At 35.5% G+C, this 27816-nt stretch overlaps 1 protein-coding gene across 1 annotated transcript in view; it reads left to right on the top strand.

The window, feature by feature from the left end:
* The window catches only part of LOC128557148 (cadherin-related tumor suppressor-like), an 88831-nt gene extending 70756 nt beyond the window's left edge, over positions 1-18075 (top strand). Inside the window, exons 11-19 of the mRNA XM_053543988.1 lie at positions 170-954; positions 2560-2651; positions 2953-4323; positions 5852-7575; positions 7903-8006; positions 10687-10997; positions 11644-11855; positions 12694-12811; positions 13044-18075. Coding sequence (XP_053399963.1) covers positions 170-954; positions 2560-2651; positions 2953-4323; positions 5852-7575; positions 7903-8006; positions 10687-10997; positions 11644-11855; positions 12694-12811; positions 13044-14896 — 6570 coding nt within the window. The 3' untranslated portion in view covers positions 14897-18075. The remainder of the gene's footprint in view (positions 1-169; positions 955-2559; positions 2652-2952; positions 4324-5851; positions 7576-7902; positions 8007-10686; positions 10998-11643; positions 11856-12693; positions 12812-13043) is intronic.
* The last annotated feature ends 9741 nt before the right edge of the window (positions 18076-27816 follow it).

The raw sequence follows: 27816 nt of genomic DNA, 5'->3' as shown, positions 1-27816 counted from the left end.
TTTGAATGTTTAGTTAAATTTCTTTTGAATTGAAAACTTTCATTCTTCACAGAATATGAGTACATTTTATGATCAAATAATTTTTTTATAAGTATATGAATTTAGTATGTGTTAATTTTCAATACTATTCAGTAAAGGTAGAAATCTAATTCTTTCTATATTTTTATAGGGAAGCCAAAACGAAAGAAAGAATTCAACAGCGTCTGTGAGGATAACAGTTCTTGATGTTAATGATGAGTCCCCTGCTTTCACTCGTCAGTTCCGTGTAAAAATTCCAGAAAACATTGAGGTCGGAAGTTTTGTGTTGCGTGTGACCTCATCTGATAAGGATATAGGGCAGAATGCTATTGCAACATATTCCCTCACAGACGATGCTGGTGGCATATTTTCTATCGAAAGTGTGAGCGGGAATATTACTCTTCAAATGCCACTTGACGCGGAGCAGACGTCAAGTTACAGGTTACGAGTGTCAGCCACTGACGGCGCTCACGCTGTTGAAGGAAATGTAGAAATTGATGTTAATGATGTAAATGATAACAGTCCTGTCCTTACACAGCCGTTTAGTTTCGACTTCGAGGAAATGCTGCAGCCTGGCTCGTTGGTAGGTGTACTAAGTGCTACAGATGCTGATATCAGCGCACCAAATAATCAGGTCTACTTTTCTCTCAAGCTGGCTTCCAGCTATTTTGATCTCGATAGTGACACTGGAATCATTACCTCCCTTGAAGAATTGACCTTTGATCCAGCTTTTGAGTCCAATTCATTGCCAAATCGGCATGAGCTGGTGGTACTGGTGAAAGACCTTGGAACCCCAGTTCGATCTTCAGAACAGACGGTGTATGTGAATATTGTGGACTACAACGACCATCCTCCAGTGTTCGAACACATGAAGTACGAGAGCGCTGTACCAGAAACCACCCAGATAGGCAACAGTATCATCACCGTACATGCAATGTAAGTAACCATGAGATTGTTGTGTTTGATTGGGTTTTAAGATGTTTTTCAACAGTATTTATATAACAGTGGTCTGATAACCTTACAAGTGGTCCTTGATTCTACACCAGTACTGACTTTCTCTCCACAAGTAGTTGACAACTTCACCACTTGAAACAGAGGTAGAGGATGAATTATTTCAGACATGCCGCCTTCTGTCAAATCAAGAAAAACATTTGCCATGTCTGTTGTTCAAACTTATACCCTCTACATTCTGTAGTCCTGTGCACTACCTACTTAGCTAAATTTGCTGACTTACTATTAGAGAGACAGAATTTAATGATCACTGAAAACATGAAACCTCAGTTGAAAGTTTATTGTCCTTAAATTTTCAAGATATTACTTTCTGTTACAAATCCTTACTTCTTACACCATTTTAGAAGAATTCATCATCTTTTATTGATTGTAAAATTGTCTTGAGATGACATATTCAAGATTTAGAGCTAAATGATCAAATTTGCATGCAATGCATAGTAAATTTTATATTGATAAATAGAAGTGACAGATTCTGTCTTGGGTATTTGATACGAAATTCATTGTTAAATGTCAGATTTGAATATTTAATAAATCCATACAAAGGGGTGCTTTTACAAGTCATTAAGAAAATGAACCTGAATCCTTGATAAATCCATGTAATTGGATTTGGTATTTAAAGCCATTTAGCAGTCATCTTGTATCATATTCTGATAATGCGATTTTGCTTTAGATTTTTTGCAGTGGTTGAGAGTGGGTGGGGGAATTGTATAAGTGATAAGGCGTCAGGCCTTTGAATAAATTGTAAAAGGCTCCAGCCACTGTTTGGCACTCATGCTTTCTAGGTAAAAGTCTTAAAAAATCAATAACAGTACTACCTTAATTGCACATTGAAAGAGAAAACACCTCTACAATGACAGATATTTTCTTTCCTGTTATATGTACATGTACAGTCAAAGATATTCATGTACAGTCAAAGTTGTATTAAGCAGCCAGTCGGGAGCAACACAGATCTAGCTGCTTCAGGCAAGCGGCTGCTTAATACAGGTGGCTACTAAGGCAGGTTCCACTGTAAATGTCTTAATGAATTAACCCCTCCATAGCAATAGACCTCTGTGCTACAAACACATGGTTTAAGAGACCACCTGTTAACAAAGAACGCTTTTTCATTTCAAGATTATAATCTTTATTAACAGGTTTGACTGCTTAAGCCTAATTGAAATCTAAAAAGGCATGATTGGAAAATATTTACTGTAGTTAAAAGGAAAAATAAGGAAGAACAAGATATCAAACATCAGAGAATGTTTAACTGAATTTAACATTTACTACGTATTTGTACAATCTGAATTTTTTTTATGAAATTTTGGAAAAACAAAAGCTGTAATTTCAAACTTGTACATGTGGGCATATGTGTATTAAATCTGTATATGATAACAACTATAAAAATGGCTCAATAAATAAATCATGTAACTCTACATGTTTAAGACTTAAGTTATATGTTTTACAAGTACATTTTGAATGTGTACATAGAATATTGTCTGAAAAATGTTAACGTTCTGCATTTTGAGTATAATGCTTTCTATTTGATTTCAGTGATGATAGTGACTATGGTGACAATGCTAGAGTGGAGTACTTCTCTGCTGGTGGTAATGGATCTGCTTTCTTCACTGTGGACAAATTCTCAGGTAAACTTTCTCAAGATTTTTAAGGAAGAAAAATCTTTTGTGAAGTTTAGCATTATGTGTTCAGTTAAGCCTAAGTACTACTTTTACCACTGCTTTATGCAATGTATCTGAACTGTAATTCTTCAAGACAGTTTTAAATTACTTCAGAATGATAGACTTGAGTATCTTATTTTGTTCTTAGTCCACTTGTGTTCTGTTCTGTTCTGTTCTGTTCCATTATAATGCATGTTCTCATTTTGTAAGACTGTGTTGTTAAGTAGAAACGAAAGAATTCTATTTGATTTTTTTCTTTGAATTTCAGGAATTGTGTCGGTAACAAGTGATCTGATTGGTAATTCAAACAAAGAATATATTCTGGTAGTCAAAGCTGAAGACAAAGGAAATACCCCACTCTCGTCCACTGTCAATGTACGACTTGTTGTGACTGACGAAAATCGCTATGCTCCTGCATTCGTGGCGCCTGCGACGAAAGAGATCACTGTCAATGAAAATAAAGGCATCGGTTCTTTGATTGAGACATTTAAAGCCACTGATAATGACAGGAGTTTGAACGCTGAGGTCATTTATGAAATCACAGGTGGAGACGATGATGACGTGTTTAATTTGGACAGAAATAATGGTAAATTATCTGTGAAAGGTACACTAGATTATGAATTTGTGAAAAAATACACGCTACAAATCACAGCCAAAGATAGAGCGCTTATTCCTAGACAAACAACCATGTTTTATACAGTGAAACTTAGGGACTTGAATGACAATGATCCAATCTTTGGACAGGCAATAGATACTGTATTTGTGGAGGAAAATTCACCTTTAGGTACACCAGTTTACCATGCAGTAGCAGTTGACATAGATTCTGGGGACAATGCTGTTATTCGTTACGCCATTGTTGGGGAAGGCGATCCAGGAAAGAAGTTTGAAATGAATGAAATAACTGGAATTGTTACTTCCAGAGGGTCTTTGGACTATGAAACAAAGAATGTGTACACAATTACCATCATGGCCTTAAATCCAGACTCCTCTCGCAAGAGTACCATGTCTTTGACCATATATATTGACGGCGTTAATGAATTTGTACCACAGTTTGTGAAAGATGCTTACTACTTTAGCATCAGTGAGTCAGCTGAAACTAAAACGTCAGTTGGTCAAGTCTCGGCGACTGATAAGGACTCTGGACCAGATGGAAATGTTAATTATTTCTTGATTGGTGACAGTAATGCAAAAGGTTTTAAAATTGACCCAAGAACCGGAGTTATTCTTGTGTCCGGTCAGCCGGATTATGAATCTTCACCAAGTATCACGCTAGAAGTTTTGGCAAAGAACTGGGGAAGTGTAAAAGGGAATGATACAGATACGTGCACAGTCCACATCTCTGTGCAAGACGCAAATGATCCACCTAGATTCAAACAGGATGTTTACCATGCAAACATTCTGGAGAATTCTGGTGCAGATACTAAAGTAACCACGGTAATTGCCGAGGATTATGACTTTGAATCTTCCGACAGGGTCTTTTCATACACAATTCTTGCAGGGAACTCGCAGTCATTGTTTAAGATTAACAGAAATACAGGTTACATTTCTACGACAGGCAGAGGAATCCTGGACCGAGAGACGGTACCAGTGTACAATATCACTGTGGGAGCTATAGACACTGGTTCTCCACCAGAAACTGGTATGTATAAACACGACAATACATCTTACAGCTGTTAAGATTATTTTTACAATTTAAATGATGAATATTCAGTGCCCTCCATATGTCAGGAGACAAATGAGTTATCAGGTGTTCTTTAAAATATAGATGGCTCTTATTATTATTAATTTTCAACATGAATTAAGATCTTAGTAGCATAAAAAATTTACTGAAAAGATATGACTCGAGTTTTAACAGTTACCTGGTTCAATTACAGAGAAAATGAAGAGGTCATGTTTTGTTTTTTATGTTGAAAATGTCTGTGGACTTCTGGAGGGCACTACTTTATTGTACCCCGTGACAACAAAGTTGTAAGTGGGGGTATACTGGTTTCAGGTTGTCTGTCTGTCCATCCGTCTGTCTGTCTGAACCAGTCCGTAGACACATCTTGTGCGCACCATCTCTCCTCATCCACTTGAACAATTAATGAAACTTACACAGTATCAGTAACAACAGTAGTATTGCATGGGGCATGTTATGGTTTCTTTCAGAAAAAAAACTGCAGAGTTATGGGATTTTTTGTTTTTTGTCAATATACTATTACATAGACACAATCTGTGCGCACCATTCTCCTCAACACTTGACACAAGTTAATGATCTCCCTACATCCACTTGACACCATTTAGTGATCCTCCTCATCCACTTGACAAATTTAATGATCTTCCTCATCCACATTGACACAGTTTACATGAAACTTCACACAAGTGATCAGTAACAAACAGTAGTTTGCATGGGCCAATTTAGGTTCTTTCAGAAAAAAATATTTGCCAAGAGTTACGGACTTTATTTTTGTTACTAAACTATATACATAGACACAATCTTGTGCGCACCATCTCTCATTTCCCCTTAGACCAATTTAATGAAACTTCACACAAGTGATCAGTTAACAACAGTACGTTGTTCCATGGGCATGTTAGTCTTTCAACGACAAAAATTGCAGAGTATATGGGACTTTGTTCTGTAACATACTATGTACTTACAGTCTGCATGGAGTCTTGTGCCGCCTAATCTTCCGAACCCTGGCACACAATTTAATGAAACTTCAACAAGTGATCAGTACCAACCCTAGTTGTGCATGGTGCATTGCATGTTATGTTCTTTTAGATAAATATTCTGCAGAGTTATGGGACTTTGTTTTTCGTTACTATACTGTATGACATACAGTCTGTATACATACATACACATAATTATGCAATCTTGTGTGCGTCAGACTGCAATGTACTGTGTCAGTGCATGCGGGGGGTACATTCATCACGTTTAGTGATAGCTCTAGTTAAGCATCTGAATAAGTAAAAGGATGAATTGAACATTTTCATAGGAATGAGTTTACAGTGTCTCATGGACTTTCTGTATTTCTGATACATAAGTGTTTATATGAATATTCATTATGTAAGTATTAAGCTGAGAGCTTGTTTTTGTGTTTTATTGATTAAATGTGTGATTTTGATATTGCAGAACTGGTTGATTGCATTTACACTTTGAATTAAAAAAAGATGTTTTCCTTTTATAGGTTCTGCAATAGTGCTTATCTACCTTGATGATGTCAACGACAATGGGCCAGAGTTTAAGAACTTCACAGCTACTGTCACTGAAGGTCAAGTGGTATCCACCTTAGTTACGACCTTGACCCAGTTTACCACTGACCCTGATGATGTCAGAAACCAAGGACCATATACGTATGAGAAGTTGAGCGGAAGCCTTGTTGAATATGAGTACTTCGATATCAAGAGTAATGGGGAAGTCAGGACTAAGAAGGTTCTTGATCGGGAATCAAAGCCAGAATTTATGGTTTCTGTTGTTGTAAAAGATGGTGGATCTCCAACCCAGTCTTCAACATTATCATTCCGAGTACTGGTAACTGATATAAATGATACGCCACCGTCACCGCGTTTACTTACTATTTTTGTTTCTTTGTACAATGGCAGACGACGAGAAGGGCCAATTGCTGATGTTCGTCCGGTAGATCCAGATCTTGACGGTAAACCAAGGTGCACATTACGCAGCACTGGCACCCCGTTCAGTATTCCATCGGGAAGCTGCTCTTTACTATTGAATGAAAATCCAACATTGCCCTCGTACACCTTAGAAGTCCAGGCAGTCGACAGCACATTTGATCCAATCACATATGATGTTTCAGTTAAAGTCATCAATTTTGATAACGATACTCTAGAGCATTCAACAATAGTTCAGGTTGCTGGAATAGATGCAGACGAGTTCATGAGCAAAGTGTACACCACTTTTGTTTCTTCTGTGAAGAGCCTGTTTGACACCCAAGATAAAGTTTTGATTTATTCTTTGATTGACCATTCAGGAGATGTGTTAGCTTACCTTGCAGCGAAAAAAGCAGGAAGTGATGAATATTATCTTTCGGACAGTTTGCAACAAAAATTACTTCAAGAAAAAAGTAGCATTGAGTCTGCATCTAATATATTTATGATAAAGGTGGATTACTCAGAGTGTGTTGGTACTCAGTGTAAAAATGGCGGGAAATGTGCAAATCACATGACAGTCAGCTCAAACAGTCAGAATGCAGATTCGCTTAATCAAGCATTTTCGAGTCCATCAATGGATTTGGTCTCCTATTGTTCTTGTCCAGCAGAATTCACAGGTCCTGATTGTAGCCAGGACGCTAAACCCTGCGGTAATACATTTTGCCAAAACGGTGGAGTTTGTAAAAACCAGAAGTGTGTTTGTCCACCAGAATGGTCCGGAACAAACTGCGGAGTTGATGTGAATGAGTGCCTGCAAAATGTTTGCCAAAATGGAGGTTCATGTGAAAACTTAGCAGGCTCATTTAATTGCAAGTGTGCAGAAGGATTTTCGGGCGAGACATGTCAGAACGGCAACAATTATTGCAAAAATGAGCCATGTGTGAGAGGTCAATGCAAAAACGAGGTAGACAAGTACAAATGTGAATGTCCATACAGCTATTGGGGAGATGTGTGCGATAAATCTAGTACTGGTTTTAGCGATATCTCATACATGGTATTTCCGTCAGTATCTGAGATGAATAATGAGATAGAGGTAATTTTTGCAACGGAGAAGGAGCGAGCACTACTACTGTACAATCCGTCCTCCATTCCGGGCTCAAAAGCGTTCATTGCGCTGGAAATACTCAATGGCCGAATTCGTTTCTCTGTGGCTTTTGGAGCTGAGGATGTTACAAGAGTGAACATTGATAAAAAAGTCAACACTGGGTCATGGTTCAAGGTCAGGGTCAACAGAAATAGAGATGTGAGTACTAATTCTGGAAATTTATAAAAAAGAAAAGATGAAATTAATTTTCGGTCACTTTTACTTTGTTAAACTTCTCTACCTGGTGGCCATTTACCAGTATGTATGAGATTGGAATGTGGTAGAAATTGCATAACAACAGGAGTAATGCCCACTTTGCAATAATAGTTTGGAGGAATTGTAGTTAAATTAGAAAATTGTAGTTGGAAGAAATAGAGGAATTATTAGGGATGCCTGTTCTTGCAAATATTCAAAGAGTTGAAATAGTTGTCCTTTGCTTTTGCACTAAAGGTACTTAGAATTATTGAATTATTATTTTTACACTAGATGTCGAAAGTGTGGGTTGAAGAATGCCCGGCAGATGGAGGACCCTGTGAAGAATGTCAGATAGGCGCTCCCTGTTATAATCAGGTGCAGACGGCAAATAACGAGTAAGTTCTAATTTGATAATTGTATACTTTCCTTTTCACACAGTGATGATAATGATGGTGGTTGTGGTGAGGATGATCATGAAGGTTCTAATTGTACTGGTGTATAGTAATAGATGAAGGATTTATACTTTCTGGAATACTTTTATCTATTTTTTTTTTAAAGCAGATATGTTCTACACCCAAAACATGAACATTAAGTGGGTCCCTGATGCTTTGTGGTAATTTAGGTGGCAAACTAAAAACTTGCAACTAAAAGGGGTTGGTCTGAGAATTGCTAATTTTAGATACAATAGTGATGACTTCATTTTGTTGACTGATAGTTCTACTATGGTGCTGTCCCATACTTGAAATATTGCCCAGCAGGGTACTTTTAGATTTACTTTACTTTTTAATTGGAAGTTACCTTACTATTGAAGCTATCAGTGTGTTTTTAAACTTGGCATAAATTTAAAAAGAACAAAATTTTGATATAGAGACCATATATAATCGAAAAAATCTGAACACCTGGAGACCCAAAAGAATAGGTTTGAATTTTTTCCTTCTTCATTTTAAGATCTGTCTTCTATCAAGCATTTTTAGGTTGTATTTTCAATCTGGGCGATTAGATGATCTATTTTGGGTAAATTGTTTGGATATTTTTATAAACAGGCCTCATGTCAATGGTATTTTACTTCCAAATTAAATATTCAAACAATTGGCTAATGAATACTTCTGTTGCATAGAAGAGTGCTGGCGGTTTTCTGTTGGTGGATAAAGTTATTCTATCTAATCTTTTGTAGATGAAACCTTTGATCTTTACGAATATGACATTTACATTTCTGCGGTACTTTGTCATCTGACAGTTATCTTATAATACTTAGTTAACATCTAAAGGATGTGAAACATCAAAACACGTAAACTTTTGGATTTTAAAAGAGTAAAATAAATCACCTCAGATGCACGAAATGTTTTCGTAAACTTGATTTTGTCACTTTTTGGGTGTTCACAGTTATTCGTGGTAGTCAGCAAAGCGGAAAGGGCTGCACTTTTTTTTTTGACATTGTTCAGTCTATAATCCCTAGTCATCATGCTTAAAATGCTATTTTTGTGGTAAAGCAGAAAACAAGCAGACATTTTTTTCAAAACAGGGTATTTACAAAGGCTGTCTAATGTCAGTTTGATAGAAGCTGAATCATTTTTCAAAAAATGCAAATAGTTTTTTTTTTAAGGAGCAAAAATCATTTATACAGCTTTGGTCATTGTTTCTGGAGATAAGAATAAATACTGACTTTTCTCAAGTCATGCATTTATGATCCTCTCTCCAACCTAGATATTTCTGTCTGTATAGACTACCTACTGTGCAAAAAAGAAAAAACAAGGGGAAGGTGATGGGGGGAAGGGGATTGTGTATGGATGGTACTCTGTCATTGGGGAATCTTTTATTTAGTGATAACACTTTAACCTTTAGCCTGCTGTCTGCAAGTGATTCTGTCTTTGCGACCACTGCAGACCAAAGATCAGCCTATGCATCCATGCAGGCTGCTCATGCTCTGCACTGTTTGCTATTCAGTCAGTAAATTTTCAGTGAACACCCCGTCAGATATTAAATTGTATTGCCAAAATTGAATGATGGAACAGTCCATTTTTAAAATTTAGTAGGGTAAAGGTTAAAGAACTTAATTTATTTATAAATTGTTTGCTTTTATGAAAAACTAGCCCCAGTGATGAGGAATGAACCTGAAACTGCACTAATTCTGTACAGTTCTCTGTTAAGCCTTTGATCTTACTGTTAGGACAGCGTTGTTCAGGGGACAACTTTACAACCTAGGATTTGTAACGGTTCTCACTCTATTTACTTAAATCCTAGAGATTACTGGGTACATTATTATTATGGTCAGCTTTTAATGTCTTGCCCCCTCACAGATAAGGCCTTTAAATGTTTGTTTACATTTCAATAGCGGACTCTTGTGACAAAATCTACGATGAAAGCTAAAGCTTTGCACTCAGATAAGCCACCTTATAGACGTCAAATGTTGTTACTGTAACTGATAATTGTCATTCTGTTATGAAGTGTTTATCATAGTTTAGTACATTCATAAATAAAATTAAACAATCAATCAATACTTCAGCTATTCGATGAATGTTTTATTTATTTAAAGTGGTCACTTGAAATAGTTTGAAATAACCAAAGTGAAATTTAAATCGGCAATATTTAGGAAAAGAAGTGAAAAGAACTGGATACCCCTATATCTCAAGTCAAGTTTAATATTTACAAGATGTATAAGCTTTTGTAGCTATAAATTTTAACTACTTTGGGAAATGAACTCATTGACAGTAAGGACAGCCAAATTATTATACGTCCAACAATTATGTCAGAATAGCTGATACATAATGCATGCTAACTTTTTTTAGACAATATGTTTAATATTTGTAGTCTTAAGATTTTTTTTATGTTTTAATTGTAAATATACCAAATTAGCTGTTGAAACAAAGTCATTTAAGTATTCATTCTAGCTTCTGGGTCCATTCTTCATTATGACTTGTAAATAGTTTACACTTAATAAACTTTTGTACTTCCCAAGTCTCTGTTTGTAAATGCATTTCTCTTAGCATAAGTTTGGTTTAAATATTTTTTAACATTTCCTGCAAAAACATGTATTGTGGTAATATAAAGTTGACCAGTCCTGTTTATATTTTTTAGCCGACTAGAACTTGGATCTCATCCATTATTCATCGGAGGAGTGAAGTCTTTAGACACCATCTTGAATAGAACAGGTCAGGTAGCGTCACATGACTTTGTGGGCTGTATCAGAAGTTTCTTCATAAATGGACAGGATAAACTCAGAACATCTCCAAATGAGAAAGCTGGAATCCTTGACCACTGTCCAAGAAATAGCAGTGATAACGTCTGTGAGAATTATGACTGTGAAAATGGCGGAACTTGTGTACCTGAATGGGCCGGACCTGTGTGTCACTGTACTGCCAAATTTAGTGGACCCCATTGTGAACAAGGTACTTGACGATTCTAAATTATTTCAAAGTACTAGAAAAGTAAGATTTTTCATCTGCCCAAAAATTGTGCCTAAATTTACTATGGACAGTTGGGATGAAAATTTCAGCATGTTCGTTTCCACCAAGTTTTGTATAGAATGTATGTATGACACTGAAAAATGATGAAGTGAGTGAAAATATAGTACATTGACATATGACCAAGGTTGATTTATAGTCGAGACTAAAATTAGCCGAAAGTCAGTAAGATAAAATAGCAACTGCATTTTTTATACTTAGAAAAGATCAGTAACAAATGGCTTTAAAATATCAGATCCAGACAGAATTTAGACATGACACAGTGCTATCTATGTGCATACATTTATTATTCATGAAAGTTTTTTTTGCAGATGTCTGGTATGCTTCCCAGTTGAACAATTATTTCTCCTTCTTTAATCGGATATATATATTTGGTGGCATTTCCCAGTGAAAGGTCTGGAAAATGTCAAATACATTCATTATAGTTGCCTTATTTGATCTTCTAACAAAAAGGGAAAATAGATTGTGAAACCCTGAATGACATCTGCAGACTTTGGAAATTCTTAGTGTCTAAAGCTTTTATTTGTATGATTCACTTTTGAAATTAATTTTATTTGTATTGATTTTTTAGCTTTAAAACCATTCCAATTTGGTCCCAACTCGCTTGTGAAGATCACAATGAAGGAGAGCGTCAGACGTGATGCCCAGCTGGAAGCTGCATCAAACACGAGGCGACGTAGAGCGACGGCAGATTCTAGTGTACTTGTACGATTCAGTACAACTGCCAAATATGGTGTGCTGCTGTTTGCATCAACACTGGAGGGAAGCCTCTGTGTTCTTTCTGTAAGTTTTAATTGTAAAACAACAACAGGTTTTTGTTAGATTAAAGGTGTTAAGACTGTAGACCAAGAACCATAACTCTCACTGCACTTTGCTAGAATTATTGCCCATTTTATACATAGAAAATTAGAATTTCTTGGTTATACGGGTTTTTGGTATAAGGTCAATTTTGCTTCAATACTATAAGAGCTACAGAGCTACAGCTTTGAAACTGTACACCTTTTATATTTATTATCAAATGGATCAGTAGGCAACGTTCCATAACTCTATTGCATTTGGTAGGGGTTATGACCCTTTCTAATTTAGAAAAGTTAACTTTTTGTTTAAGTCCACTTTTTTGAAGTACAATGAAAGCTTCAGCTTTGCAACTTCATTAAGTCCTTTATCGTCAGTGGATGAGTAAGCAGGTAAAGAACTGTAACTTTTCTTGCATATTGCCTAATGTCATGCACCACAGGCGATGATCTAATTTATTTTTTATCATCTTAGAATATAGTTTCATTCATTTTATTCAGATTTGCTTGCAGCTTATTTTCAGTTCTGAATTTGTGATTATCACTTACTTTATTCTTGCTTTTAGTTAATGTAATTTCCTTTTCTGCACATGTATTTTCATGTAGTCTATTAAACACTTACATTAGGCAGGCAAAGATATAGCCTGTCTGTTGTAATGACAGTTTGAAGTCTCAGTCTCAAAATGCAGCCATGCCATTGGTCAGTTTCCAGATTAATCTCAGAATTGACCGATCTGATCTAGCATCTTTAGACTGGTTACCAGAGACAGCACTCAGCTTTATAACATGTATATTCTCAATATCTGTAATTTTTGTCTTTCTGTTAGGTCTTTGACGGACAACTCAAGTTTACAGTGAAACAGTATGGTGCTTCCAAGTCAGTAGTTGTTACCTCCCCTGGTGTGTCAGATGGTAAATGGCACAATGCCACTGTTACAATAACAGGTAGTATGTTATGTTTATTTCCTGTAAAGTAATTTATACTTTCTCCTCAACAACTGCTGGGTACCTGACCAATAATTCACATCAAACTAAACTACTGGGACTGTTGTCAAAATCTACCTTTGATGGAATTTGAACCTTATTTCTATCTCTGTATATGAAACAGCAATGTAAGTTAAATACATGCAAATTACTTTGCTTAACTTGTAGTAAAACTTTATTTTTATTTTTGCAGCATCTGATGTCAGCCTGAGACTGGATGGTGGACAGCCCAATAAGTCTGTCATCAGCACATCCAAATTTAGCTCGGTAGATGTCAAAGAATTGACACTAGGTGGTGTCTCTTCTCCTGTTAGTTCGATCACTGTGGACAATTATAGTCTTGAAAACTTCTCTGGATGTATCTCCGTGTTTGAACTGGATGGAGAAGAGTTACCAATGAATGGAACAACGGGGAAATACAGCATACAGCCGATCGGAGGCGTGTCCAATGGTTGTACCAGTTTGTGTGAAAATAACGCATGTGGTGGAAAGGGTTGTACAGTTCAGGGAGAAGGCGTTGTTTGTGAGAGTTTGAAAGATGAACCAGCTCTTAGCATTGGAATTATCATAATGATTGTGTTCTTTGTCATTTTATTGATAGTTATCGTTATACTGTTTATTGTGTTCCGTCAAAGACGTAAATTGTGCTTAAAAGCTAAGCAACAGAAACAAAATGGAACACATTTTGCTCCCAGTGCAAACAGTAGTGGACAGAGTAATGCAGATTCAGGGTATGGAGAGAATAATATTGATAAGTTAATAATTAGAAATCATATTGATCAAGAATTAGCGCGAAGCAATTACCAGAGACAAAATGGTCACTTTATGAAACCAGATATTATAAACTCAGACATTGGACGGTCGCCGATGCCTCTTGAAATGGAGGATGGAACTGTGATAATTGATAACGCGAGTGATTTGACTCATTTACGTGATTTAAATGGTGAAATGCCGGAGCATTATGATTTGGAAAATGCTAGTAGTATAGCCCCGTCAGATATAGATGTAGTAGACCATTATAGACATTTTCACGATGGCGGGAAAAACAGACGTAAAAATAAAGCGCAATCTGATCATTCCCATAATTCCAAACATTCTTCCAGACATTACCAGAGTAACCATGGAAGTCATCATTCGCAAGGAGTGAGAGACAGTCCTAACTTATTAACTAGTGTTCCATATTTGAACGATCTTGCCAGGAGTAGCCCCTCCAATACAAGGAACAGTCCTATAAATCAACTGTCACGACAAAGTCCAAATGTGCGACAAAGTCCACTTACGCATGTAAACATGCATGGGCATAATATGCCTGTCACAGATCTGAATGGAGGCAGTCGGACAACGTCCGAGCGTAGTCTTGCCAGTCACAGGAGCAAGCAGTCTAGCTCAACTCCAAATAAACCAAAAAGACAAATGTTACCAAATGGTAATCCACCAAATTCTAAGAAACCTTTAAATCATAATTACGAAAACAGTAAATTTTTAACTTTAGAGGAAGTAGATAGATTAAATGCAAGGACTCGAGAAAGTCCAGCAAGTTTAATGGAAGCGTTTTCAACGTCGAGTGAAAATAATACACGAAAAATGCAAAAACCTTTTGAGCGTTACCAAGATACAAATATGCTATTGGAACCTCCGGAATCTAGTTCAGATGACAGTGCCAATGATTCTTTTACGTGTTCAGAATTCGAGTACGAAAGTGAGAAACCAAGAAATGATTTTGATCCAAATAGCAGGATATTCTCAAACCTAACAGAGGTAGAAAATGAAAATGAGGACGGTGCATATCTGAATAAGAATTTCAAAACAGACGGTCTAGATTCAGGTGGGAATTCATTTTCCAGCAACGAACGTTCTTCAGACGATAATCAGGGACAATCAAAAATACCAAACAATGCATTTAATTGGGATGATTTGTTGAACTGGGGACCCAAGTTTGAAAAACTTGTGGGCGTGTTCACAGATATAGCTCTGTTGCCAGATGCAGACAGTGTGGATTTTGTGGATGTTGAAGGAAAATCCACGGAACGTGAAGAGTATGTGTGAGAATTGTTAGGCAGAAATTTCATGTTTGGTTTTTTCCAAAGCGTTTCTTATGATAATAATACTCACTAGAAAGATTTTATATTTTGGATCTTTATATTTTGGTAATTTGTAAGTCCTAGACATTGTAAAATTGTTATTTAAAGAGATGAATTATATCTTTCCCCAGATGTAATTTTATGTAAGAAATATTGCAAGTTTCAGTGTCAGAAACTGTTTAAGTTAAAGTGTATGTTCAGGTATTAGTGTACGTTAAATAAAATTAAGAAATTTTTTTCTTCTCGAAGTATGTTTAAATAGAGATGTTAAATTGAATTTTTTAGACAATTCATATTTGGATATTAGTATAAAACATTTCATAGGTCAGATACTTCTAAATTGTGTTTAATTTTTGGAGTATGTATAAATTTTTGGAGATGTTTAGGAAGTTGTTAATGTTTCTGATAAAATGTTATTTTATGGAAAACAATTTTTTTCTCTCTATTATCCTGAACAGTACTTGAAGCATGTGTGATAACCTCAGGAATTCCTTACATGCAATTAGCCATAATATCAAACTCTTTCTGTAGCCTTCAAGTATTTTCCTTAACCAAAAGTTGCCATACTTCATTTAAGTGTGGTCTTTAGGTGTACACATGCACCATTGAATGAATAAGTTTTCATCTTCATTTTATACTCAAGAAACATCTGAACATCTTCAGTTGTATATCTTTTGCTAGTCTTAGACATTTGTTATGGTCGGTTACATACCGTGGTAGGGCCTATATAGGACTCCCATATTTCGCGACACAAAATGGGACTTGTTATAAGCCATCCTGAAAGAAACAACTTATATATTAAAAAAAGTCATGATGTGTCTCTTAAGTGATCTACTTTGTATTCTGCAGTAAATTGATAGAGACAGAGTAATAGTTACTGTGCATTTATCTTTTTCAATTTGAGTAGCGACGCCATAATTTTGTAAGAAAATGGTAATAGTTTTTATGAAAATTATAATGGTCATATTAATAATATTAAGAGTTTTAGAATTTAGTAAAAGGTTCTCTGGTAAAAAAAATGCTTAGAGGAATTTACTTGAAGGCATACAGTTCTGTCTCTCTTTATGCAAAATAAATATATTTGTGCAAATTGTAAATAATTTTATTTAAAAATTTTGTAAAATATTTACCAGTATTGTAAATAGATTTTATACTGTCCTTGTTGCATGAGTTTTATAAATTTTACCAGTTTTACATATTATTGATGATTTAAAGTTTTTGAAATGATAAGATTCATTACAATTGAGACTTATTACAGTTCTCCTTATTTTCATTAGTTATTTTATACATTTTAATTTGAATATTGTTTGTGTTAATGGATAGATATTTTAAAGCTAGCCCTCATTGTTGGTTCTGTATTTGCATAGATATGTAGAAAATATGCTTTTTTATTTTGGAGCAAGAATGCTGTATTTTCAGAAAAAGAAAATATGGTTACAGCAATTTTTGTCTCGAACCTGTCAAGTCATAGGTTGTGAAAAATTTATGGATTTAAGAAACAGCAACATGCAATATATTATACCTCATCTGATAAACAGCTTTAGAGTTTTAAAAATATGCAGGGTGGAAATAGAATGAGAGTTGACTGAACAGAAAGACATACAGCATAAGTGATTAACTTAGCGAAATGGAAATGTTTGCATTTTTCAGAACGAAAAATAATCACAAAATTAAAGTCGTGTATAAGTTTGTGCCAAACGCTTCAGTGAATTACAATCATTGGCATGTTAACTATTTACTGTAAAATAAAACTGATTTAGGAGTTTCGCAAAGTTTTTGTGACGCAAAAGTATTTCACTTATACGGTACTTGTACAAGCTTTACAAGCTTTTTATCTAATAGATCACCTTTGTATTAAACAAAACATAGGTGCATGACTATGCAAATGGTGCTCATTTCATTTTATTTCTGATTTTATTATTATTATAATTGCTTTTTTTTTTCATTCCATGCTTTTATTAAAAAAATGTTACAGTTTATTAGACTAAAATGTATCGATACATTGTTTGCATTAAACCCATTACAGTATTATATTAATGCATGCATTTTCTTCTCAGTGAGAGAATGGTTCGATAGTTAATGTATGTCATAGTGACGTTAAATTACAATCAGAAGAAAGCAATACATGCAAGTTGACCGCAAAACTGTCATGACTTAAGGTAGCAGACCTGTGATAAATATCTGTATGCAAATTTTTCTTTCTTTGCTATTTTGGAAGCATTGCAATTACATAATATCTGTATGCGATTTTGTCTTTCTAGGCAGGTACGGAAGCTGCAATTTCATATCAGTTATATCTATGACAGAAGACTGCTGAAATGATATACGCAAATACCTGATCGCACGAAAAGTGACGATTGTCATTTATGTTGGTCCGCTACCTTAAACGAAATATCAAAGTTATGACAGTATTGTGTTCAGCCAGCAAAATACGTTTTTACATTCCATTCAATATTTTTTCGTACAGAGTATGTTGTATGCAACACAATATTATATGAATTTTTGTCGTGAATACCTATGAATCAGTTTGTAGAATTGAAACGAATTTCATTTCTAGTAGAACTACTTAATAATAATTGTATTAATGTCACAAATGAAATTTCGAATCACATGCTAAAAGTGTTTCAGTTTGTCATTAATTATGTATATGATATGTAGAAACTTAAAATGAGGTTTTAGAATTTAATTTTATTCAGAGGGTTGAATATTAAAGAAAATACCTGTTTTAAAGCAATGGAATATTATGTGAACTTATACTGTGTCTTTGAAGCATGAATTTTTTGCAGAAAGAGCAAAATAATATGAAAACCAATAATTGGTTTCGAAGGAAAAAATCTCCATTGATCAAAATGTTCTGGCAAAAAGATATGAAAAAAAATGAACCCCAATTACATAATTAATATGAAAATTTGATAAAAATTGAAGTCCCTTAAACATGATGTAGATCTACTGTTTTCATTACTTTTAGATCTGATTTTACAATTTAATGAAATGTGCAGTCACTACCAACACATCTTTGTCCAGGGTGTTTTTTACACAGATCTGATTATTATTATTATTATTATTATTTGAAATATGCATTTTGTTGTAATATGACATTTTATTTTCATGAAAAAAGATTAAAAAATAAAATAATGAAATATATTTCAACTTGTTTGTTTACATTTATCCTAAATTTATCTTCATCAATGCTTGTGGAAGACGATTTTTGTACTACAGTCAATTTTTAGCTCGGGGTAAGCTATTGTGATTGCCCACCATCCGGCGTCCGTCCACACATTCCTTTAAACAACATCTCCTTAACCACTAGGCCAATTCTGATGAAACTTCACAGGGATGTTCCTTGGATGATCTTCTTTACAAATTGTTCAAAGAATTGAATTCCATACAGAACGCTGGTTGCCATGGCAACCGAGAGGAAAAAAAATTAAAAATCTTCTTGTCCAAAACTACAGGTCATATTGCTTTGATATTTGGTATGTATCATCATCTAGTAGTGCTTTACCAAGATTGTTCAAATTATCTCCTTGGGGTAAAATATGGCCCCGCCCTGGGGGTCACATGGTTTACATAGACTTGTATAGGGAAAATTTTGAAAATCTTCTACTCCAAAACCACAGGTCCTAAGGCTTTGATATTTAGCATGTAGCATCATCTAGTAGTCCTCTACCAAGATCGTTCAAATTATTTACCTAGGGTCAAATATGGCCCCGCCCCGGGGGTCACATAGTTTATATAGACTTATACAGGGAAAAACTTTAAAAATCTTCTTGTCCATAATCACTAGGCCTAGGGCTTTGATATTAGGTATGTAGCATCACGTAATGGTCCTCTACCAAGTATGTTCAAAGTGTCCCCCTAGGGTCAAATATGGCCCTGCCCTGGGGATCACATGGTTTATATAGAATTAAATGGGGAAAAAACTTTGAAAATCTTCTTGTCCAAAACCACAGGGCATAGGGCTTTGATATTTGGTATGTAGCATTATTTAGTGGTCTGTTAGCAAGATTGTTCAAATTATCCCCCTGAGGTCAAATATAGCCCCGCCCCGCCCCACCCTGGGGGTCACATGGTTTATATAGACTTGTACAGGGAAAAACCTTTTAAAAAATTGTCTTAAGAACTTAGATATTTAGTATGTGTTATGCTCTATGCTCTAGTGGTTCTCTACCAAGATTGTTTAAATCATGATCCTGGGGCTGGGGTCAATATAGACCACGCCAAGGTGGTCCCCTGTTTTACATAGACTTGTTTGTTTTTGAAGCAGTGGCAAAGAATTTTGGACCACAAGCATAATGTTTGATACAGATTTCAATATTCATCTAGAATTGTCTTAATCCTGACCTACTGAACTACTTTCTTGTTTTTGAAGGTACAGCATAGAAATTTGGACCACGTTTATAACTTTTGATACTGATTTCAATACTCATCTTTAATATTCTTAACCCTGAACTGCTGACCTGTAGACTTTCTTGTTTTTGAAGCTACAGCAAAAAAGATTTGGACAACCAGTCAATTTTTAAGCAGATTTCAGTAGTTACCTTGAATAATCTTTACCACGACCTACTCACCTAGTTTTTGTTAGTGAAGCGTAAGGAAAGAAATTTGTTTAAGCATGCAACTAAACTCGGGTGAGCGATATAGGGCCATCATGGCCCTCTTGTTTAATTCTTATTCCATTTCCTTTCTGTCTGAAGTCATATTCCAGACATGGCTTATAGGAATGCAATACAACATCGTTATGATGTTAATTGTAATTGGAAAATGTTGCCCAGCAAGATTCAGTTAAATTGCTTCAGGAACAAGTCCCGTAGTACTTATATAATGCTTACTATACGTAAAGGGCATTTCTTTGCGAATTTAATGTCATTTTAAGGTTCATTTTTGCTATGAGATAATGTGACTAGGATCAAATTGGTACATGTATAGATGTCTTGGAAACTTACGTACGGTATGCGTTCTGGTCGCTTGGGTCAAGGTCAAGATCGCTGTTAGTAAAAATAGAAAATTGTTTCTGCTAAATAACTTACGTAAGGAAAGGGGCATTGCATCCAAACATTAAATGAAGGAAGCTTGCATGGAGGCGGCAAAGGTTTTAGATGTATTTTGGGTTACTCAGGTCAAAGTCAAGTTCATGTATAACAACTAGACCACTGTTCAAAGGTCAAGGTCACACTTAGAGGTCAAAGATTTAAGGTATTTTTTCTTGTCAGAACATTTACCATAACAAGACAAAGTGTCATGCACAAAAAAAAAACGGACCCCTAGCTTAAAGATGGAGGTCGAAGGTGAGTCTGTTTATGTCTCCACACCACAACTGTCATCCTTGGCACGACATTCACAGTAATGAGACATGTCATGTGCAACTCCCAGACATCTATGATCAAGGACAAGGATAAATTTCATTCTTGAATGTCAAGTTAACAGGGTCTATTTCAATATATTCTCAATAACGCTGTCATCCATCAAGGGATATTATTATTACAAGGCACAAATGTTTCATATAAGGAGATGTGTCGCGCGCAATCCCAGATCCCCTAGTTCAAAAATTATGATCACACTTGTAGGTAAAAATTTACATGTATTAACAGAAATTGTTTCATGTCGGCTCCATAACCCTGCCATTCATCAAGAGATTTTAAAAATACTTAGCGCAAATGTTCCCCATAATGAGACAATGTATCATGCGCAACGTCCAGACCCCTTGGTTGAGCTTGGAGGTCAAAGGTTAACAGAGCCTGTATACTCTGCCCAATAACTGTACTATCAATCGAGGTATTTTGCTATTACTTTGTACAAATATTTCCATTCTAAAGGTCATTGTCATTCTCTTAGTTTAACATGGACTTTTTCTTGTCTGCTCAATAATACACAATAACTCTGCCGCCCACCGAGGGATTTTGATATTACTTGGATAAAAATGTTAATAAGTATTTCATTACATTTTGACTAATTTCATCATGAAATACTAGTAAAATTTGTTTTTACATTAATAGAAGCAATTATATACCTTATATCTTGTGGTATAATAAAGGCGAGTCCCTAAAAGACACTGTGGTTAACGAAAGCATTGTTTGTGACACAAAACACTGCCCTTGTTAAATTATACTTGGCGTCATTGAAAAGTTACCACTTAATATATACCTCTTTACTTTTTTAAACAATATCGACGTAATTTTTTATGGCCCGTGCGAGGTCTATTACTCATAGACCCTGTCTGATCATGTCTCCCAACCCGTTTCATGACTGTCAGGTGAGAACAGCACATACGACGTGCAATTTCACGACATGAAAGTTCGGCGTCAACCATGCCAAATGGCCTGATGGCGTTGATCGTGCCTTAAACGTGGCATTCTTAGCAAGGATATTCTGGGTTTTTTAACGTATTCCTTTCAGTCTGTCGACTAACTTTCAAGTGCGATAAATGATTTGCGATAGAATTTTCGACATTGCTGGAAAAAGTAATTTTGCGCGTGTAGCCCGTGCCTCAAATGGAGTTAACCGAATTTGACAAATCTTTACACCAGCGACGTCTCAGTTGCGTAAAAAATGTAGTCGTGTTATGCCTTTAACACAGTCCAATGCGATTTTTAAAATATAAGGGCCATTAGGGTGGTAACCTTTCAGTGACGCTGAGTATGTATATAGAAAACAATCCTAAAGAACAATAACGCCTTTACAGAAGACAGTGCACCAACATAAACGCCATGAAGTGCCCGACCAAACAGACCAGAAATTAAACAGCAAATATGCGGTGTGTCTGAAAAAGTCGGCCATAAACCTTTATTTTACGAAATACAGTTAGAAAATTGCCATGACCCAAATTTTAACAACTGTAGATGTTCAAATACTAATATTTTGCTTTGTAACATATTGTGTATTTGTATACTGGTATATAGCATCATTGATTGGGTTATGCTTCAGTTGAGATAATAAGCCACCTTCCGGTAAGGGACTCAGTATTGAATGGAATTACCTTGTGACCAGAATGTGATGAAATTTAATTCGGAGATTTCTTGCAATGACTTCTAAAAGAGCTTCGAGTGCGGGGGATTGTGGGTTCACCCACAGGCCAAAGGAGCACTGCAGGTTCGCTCACCGACAAACTGGGCGTCTAGTGCGGGAGAAAAAGTGGTTCACTGTATGGCCGTCATACATGTACAAAAGATATCAAATATTGTACATCTATCTTTATAAAAAAAAAAGTAACGCCTACAACTGATTCGGACCAGGGTTAATTTATTCGCAGGCGAGAGCTCTAAACCCATTACCACGACGGCCAGCGACTAGAAGAGAACAAGTCTACAGTTTTGGGGAAACAAATAAGCAATGTCACGTTCCTGAGAGCTTACTTTTTGTTATCTACGATATATATCAAATATACCCTTGTGCATTATAATGTTTAACTATACCTTCTTCCCGAGGTGGGCATATGTGGTATTGTTTACCTGTGAACTCTAGCGGAGTTTAGAATGACAAAATATACCGGAAATGGAGAAAATGATTAAACCGTTTCATCTATATTTGACAAATGGTTGAAAAGCCCATCCGAATAATTTGAGCAGTAGTTTGTTGCTTGCTTCCGTCAATTCACCCCAGGTTGATGTCATTTTCGTATAGCTGCTCGCTGTATTTGAGGAAAGGACTGTCCCGTACGTATGACCCATGTTTGTGCAGTGGGTAGTGACAATCTGGATTTAAACTTTGAAAATGAACGCAAGGGCTGTAGTTTGAATGGTGCATCCTACTTGATAAAGATATTTTTATTCAGTTTTTCTTTGTTGTTGTTTTTTTTTCTCACTTTTATAAGTATATACCAAGTTAGAAGTTTAACTTGGAAAATCTTTATGTTATACAGATTGTTTTTCGATAAGATGCTTAATGTCTTTGTTGACTGTTGGATCGACGTTCCCATTCTTCTGTATACATGTAATAACTCTATACAAATTTCGATAAATTTCATCCAGAATTACTATACTGAGGCTAGACGCCACAATTGCATTTGCCTTTCCCTTCCCCTGTAGTGACAATAATAACTAGCGTATCGAAATCTTCGTTAGCGCTGTGACAATGTATCAAGCGGTTCTTTCTGAAATCAAAGAAAAAGTCAAAATTTTCAAAGCCAAATAGGCAAAGAATGCATATACAGAGTTGCGAAAATAATGAAGTACCACGTTCAAAGTCCAAGCTAATAACTATATAATGTTTTACTTTTATTCAACTCATGTTGCTATTAGGATTTCAGTGACGTTTGCGTGACAAAAAGACAGGAAATGGTGGAACGTTTCTGTTATCTTTCGTTGATAATTGAAAGTGTCAAAAACTATACATTGCCTCAGTCAATTTATTTGAGCATTTTTTTCCCTTGATTCCGTCCTTATCTTCAAGATGAAGAGAAAATGTTGTCCCCATAGTAGAATCGGCCCTGGGTCGCTTTATTTAATTGTAGACGAGAATTCTTTACCACTCGGCCATGGAGTCCATTCTATTCTCAGATTTCGCCAGGTCAAAATTCCCAATATATGTAGCTAAATGAACATTAGAATATGAATTTTTGTTTCTAAAATATTTTAAAACTTCCAAATCAAGAAAAACGATGACCGCGTCGGAAAATCGAACCCCGGACCGCTGCGGCAATAAAGACATTTATTATATACCTATATAAATTCTGTAAAAAAAATCGGCTTGTATTTCACAATTAAATATGAACAGACACACAAAAATTCCGTATTGTACCTTTTAAATTCAGTAATGTACCTTCCGTAGTGTATGCTGCCGGACTACTTTCATTAATATGCATGACCCGACACATTTCTATAAATAGCGCACATAAAAATTTCAGTAAGTTCCATTTAATATCAATAAACTTTGAAGATTACGTTCAAGAACAAAACAAGAATCAAAATGGTAAAGGTATATAATAAAAGGGTCATTATAACAGTAGCTAGATCTGGGACTTTGTATTCGGCTCTCGTGGATTTTGCCAGGTCGGATCACACTCGGCGCTTGCGCGCCTCGTGAGATCCGATCTGGCAAAATCCACTCGAGCCGAATACTGCATCCCAGATCAAGCTACTGTTATAATAACCATATTTTCCCGACATCGTAACCAATAGCACTATAGCTGAAGTGAATAATAACGTCAACATATAGATATTTATAATCAAGACAGTTTACATGTAGTAAAAGCGTTACAAACGCTTTTCGATTTTCATCGTAAAAAGTAGTAAAAACAGCAAATTCTCATGTGTTTCCGTAACATAAAGTTTGTAAGTAATGAAGTTTTAAAGCCTCCTTAAGAAATATAGCATTTATATCAAGATATCTAAAAAAAAAATATTTTATTTTTTGTTGTCGAACAATCTGGAGGCCAGTCGCTTTAAAGGCCTAGATTTTGGCAGTGGGCCAAGGAATTTCTGTCTTCACCAGCACAGTTGGGGGCTAATGACAATCACAGTATGGTTCCAATAAACAAGGGTCAATGTTTATTGGAGAGTCAGTCTACCTTACAAGTGTATCAATTAGTGAGAAGGGGAAACAATGTAATTAATTTTAAATTGATATATAATTGATAAATTTTAAAGTTATACTAGTTGGGTTTTTTTTTGGCATTTCTATGTAAAGAAAAATATTTGTTGATCAAACACAATAATAAGATAATCAGAAACTTATTTTCACAATAATGAAATAATGATAAACTTACTTAAAGAAATATGCAAGTTTTTATTTTTACAAAGTCTGTCTGGAGAATTGTGATATTTCACAAAAATGTGACTTTCACTCATCTAAAGCTTGCAGAATACAATAAATAACATTTGTCTAAAAATTGAAAACAATATGTGCATTTCAAAGTTACAAAGCAAAGCATGAAAAAAATCACTTTTGGCAACATACTGAAAATGAAAATTCAGTATAGATGGAACACAATAATTTAAAGTTCAAATAATGTTGATTACATGAATACAAGAATAGAAACCCAGTTTCCAATTAGAAAAATATTGTTTGTCAGCACAAAGAACTCATGAAGTTTTCACTATACTTGTGTTTTATTATCATTATTATTATTATTATTATTATTATCATTATTATTATTATAACATTAAAGTAATAGTTATTATCATCTGTATAATATCAAAATAATAATTATTATTATTATCATTCCACATTCACTGAAGAAAAATTAATTTCTTTCAACTCCACTGCACACATCTTCATGGTCTAGTTGGGGTCCCTGCTGTGCTAATTGACTCTAATCAGTTACTGTTGCATAATCGCTGATAAGCAGCAGATAAGATGGGAGTTGTATATTGGATTTGGGGGGGGGGGGGGGGGGGACACTTATATAGTAGTGAATCTAGGCCTTTAAGCTCACCTTTAGCTTTTTCATTTTCTTTCGGAATGCGATGGGCATCTGAGGCATTCTCGTTACCTAAAACTCTTGTTGAGATTAGGATTTGAAGATTACGTTGCAACATAACTGGAAATGGCCGGACGTTTCTCTTATTTTTCGTCTATAATCGACAGTGTCTAAGACGCCATTTTGCATCAATTAAAGCATCTGAGCAATTGTGTTTATTTTTTGCTTGGTTCCGTCCTTATCGTCATGAAGATGTCACTTTCGTAAAGCAACGTGCTGCTTTTGAGCGAAGGGTACTATTTTGTCTGCACTACTTCAGCGTTACAATCGAGCGATATTTATTCCGTTTTGCCTATTTAAAGAAGCGTGAATTAACTCTGATAGTTTGATTTGGTATTGATATCATGAGGCAACGGGCCAAAAATATTCAGTAAAGGAAAATAAAAAATAGAAAAGAAAATATAGTCCCCATCGCAGAATTGAACCCGGGTCGCTTGATTTGTAGGCGGGAACGCTAACCACTCGGCCACGGAGTCTATTCTATTTATAGATTTCGTTTGGTCAAAATTTCCAGTATATATAGCTAAACTTTTGAGTAATTATCAGATTGTCAAAATTTCAATATATAAAGAACATGATAATCCTTTATCTAGGACCCAAATTGGTGTAGTGGATAGACCACCAGTTTTAAAACAGATCATTTGAGAAAATGTACGGAAAGGCAGTGGTTCAAATCCTGCATGAGACTTGATGATTTGTTTTCATTTTATTTGTTTATTTTTCACTTTTGTTACTGTATACTGAGTCCAGAGTGTCAATGGGAGAATCTTTTCGATTAAATGCCTAATGCCTTTGTTTACTGTTGGATCGACTCGAAAATATTTGTGTACTTGTAATAGAATAATTCCTTTTCCTCATCAATTTAATACAGAATTGTTTGAGGCTAGACACCACTAATTGTACGTTGACAGACACTAAAAAGGGAAATGGCGCGAAGAGAAAATGGTAGTCGCATAATGGCGGATTCAAATAGTTCTAAGCGATGGCGGATTCAAATAGTTCTAAGCTTTTTGCTCTTTAAGAGCTATTTTACGTTATACCACTGCATTGTTTTCGTACTGAAATCACAGATCAGATTTGTGCTTTACACTGATGTGGCATTTTTATGATGAAACAGCAGCATTATAAAATTTGTCTTGGAAACTTAGGTCATACACCAGCACTACAACTTAGGGTCTCATGATTTTACAGTATGCTTGTTTGACTGAAAGTATGTTCCTTGCATCACGCATGACCTCTATTTTCCCTTTGATTTTCATTCCGCACAGGCACTGACAATATTGTTCAAGAAAATGTTAGCTAAAGACATTACAAATATCTCCTGGTGTGGATGCTGCTCTATTTTATACAGAATAAAGAAGACCAGATACTTAGTGTTTCTGTTCCTAATAGCTTTTTGCAGCGTATCTCAATACCCATTGGCGATGTCTGAATACATAAAATTAAGTGCTTTTCTTTCAGGGCCAAGGAGAACGTATTCAAGTCTTAATTTCCTAAACTAAATAAGTAGACTAAACTTCTACTGATTTGTAGGAAACAATTAAGTAATGACACGTTCCTTTGGTTTTATGTTGAAATCTGTATGGTCTTGCAAAACCGTCTTTACCGATACTGGACAAAAGCAGAATTCTGGGGGTCCTAGCTAGTAATCATATAGCGTTTTACTTTAAGCTCAACTTTGGCCTTTTCGTTTTCGGATATCTGATGCATTCTCGTTACCATTAAACTCTTGTTGAGATTAGGATTTGAAGATTACATTGCAAAAAGACAGGAAATGGCCGAACGTTTGTTTTATTTTTCGTCTATAATTGACAGTGTCTAAAACGCTATTTTACATCAGTTAAATCATCTGAGCAGTTGTTTGTTGCTTGGTTCCGTCCTTAGGCCACACCAAATTGATAAGTTGTTCATCGGATTTTTTTCTGAAAAAAATGGAGGGGGGCGAGCGAAAAAATAATTTAAATTTTTTTTTTAGGTGTTTGAGAAAATCAGGAGCGAGCGAAGAGCAAAGAAATATATTTGTCTTCATTTGGCTCTCGACGACAATAAAAACCTTAAAATAGAATGTATAGCCCTTTTAAATTAAAAAGTAAGTCCCCAGGGATTGAGAAAATCTGACCTGCAGACGCACAACAAAGCGAACTCGTGAAAAAAGGTATTCTAACACGATCCGATTCATTTTCCTATTAAACAAAGAAGGCTGGAGACAGTGATTAATTAAACAACAATTCACTGTTCTGACGTCACAACTATTACGTCATAGCCTCAAGCGGCGTGACGGCGCGCTGGAAAAGAACCCGAATGAAAACGGGCAAATATCTAATGCATGTCGACAAGGTGTACTTTAAAGTCCTTGATAACGTGTTATCGTCAAGATGATGTCACTTTCGTAAAGCAACGTGCTGCTTTTGAGCGATGGGTACTATTTTGTCTGCACTACTTCAGCGTTACCATCGAGCGATATTTTT

This window comes from Mercenaria mercenaria, chromosome 5 (assembly GCF_021730395.1).
Source record: "Mercenaria mercenaria strain notata chromosome 5, MADL_Memer_1, whole genome shotgun sequence".
Lineage (NCBI taxonomy): Eukaryota > Metazoa > Mollusca > Bivalvia > Venerida > Veneridae > Mercenaria > Mercenaria mercenaria.
Note: the sequence above shows the minus strand (reverse complement) of the source record. Positions and strands in the feature narration are given on the sequence as shown.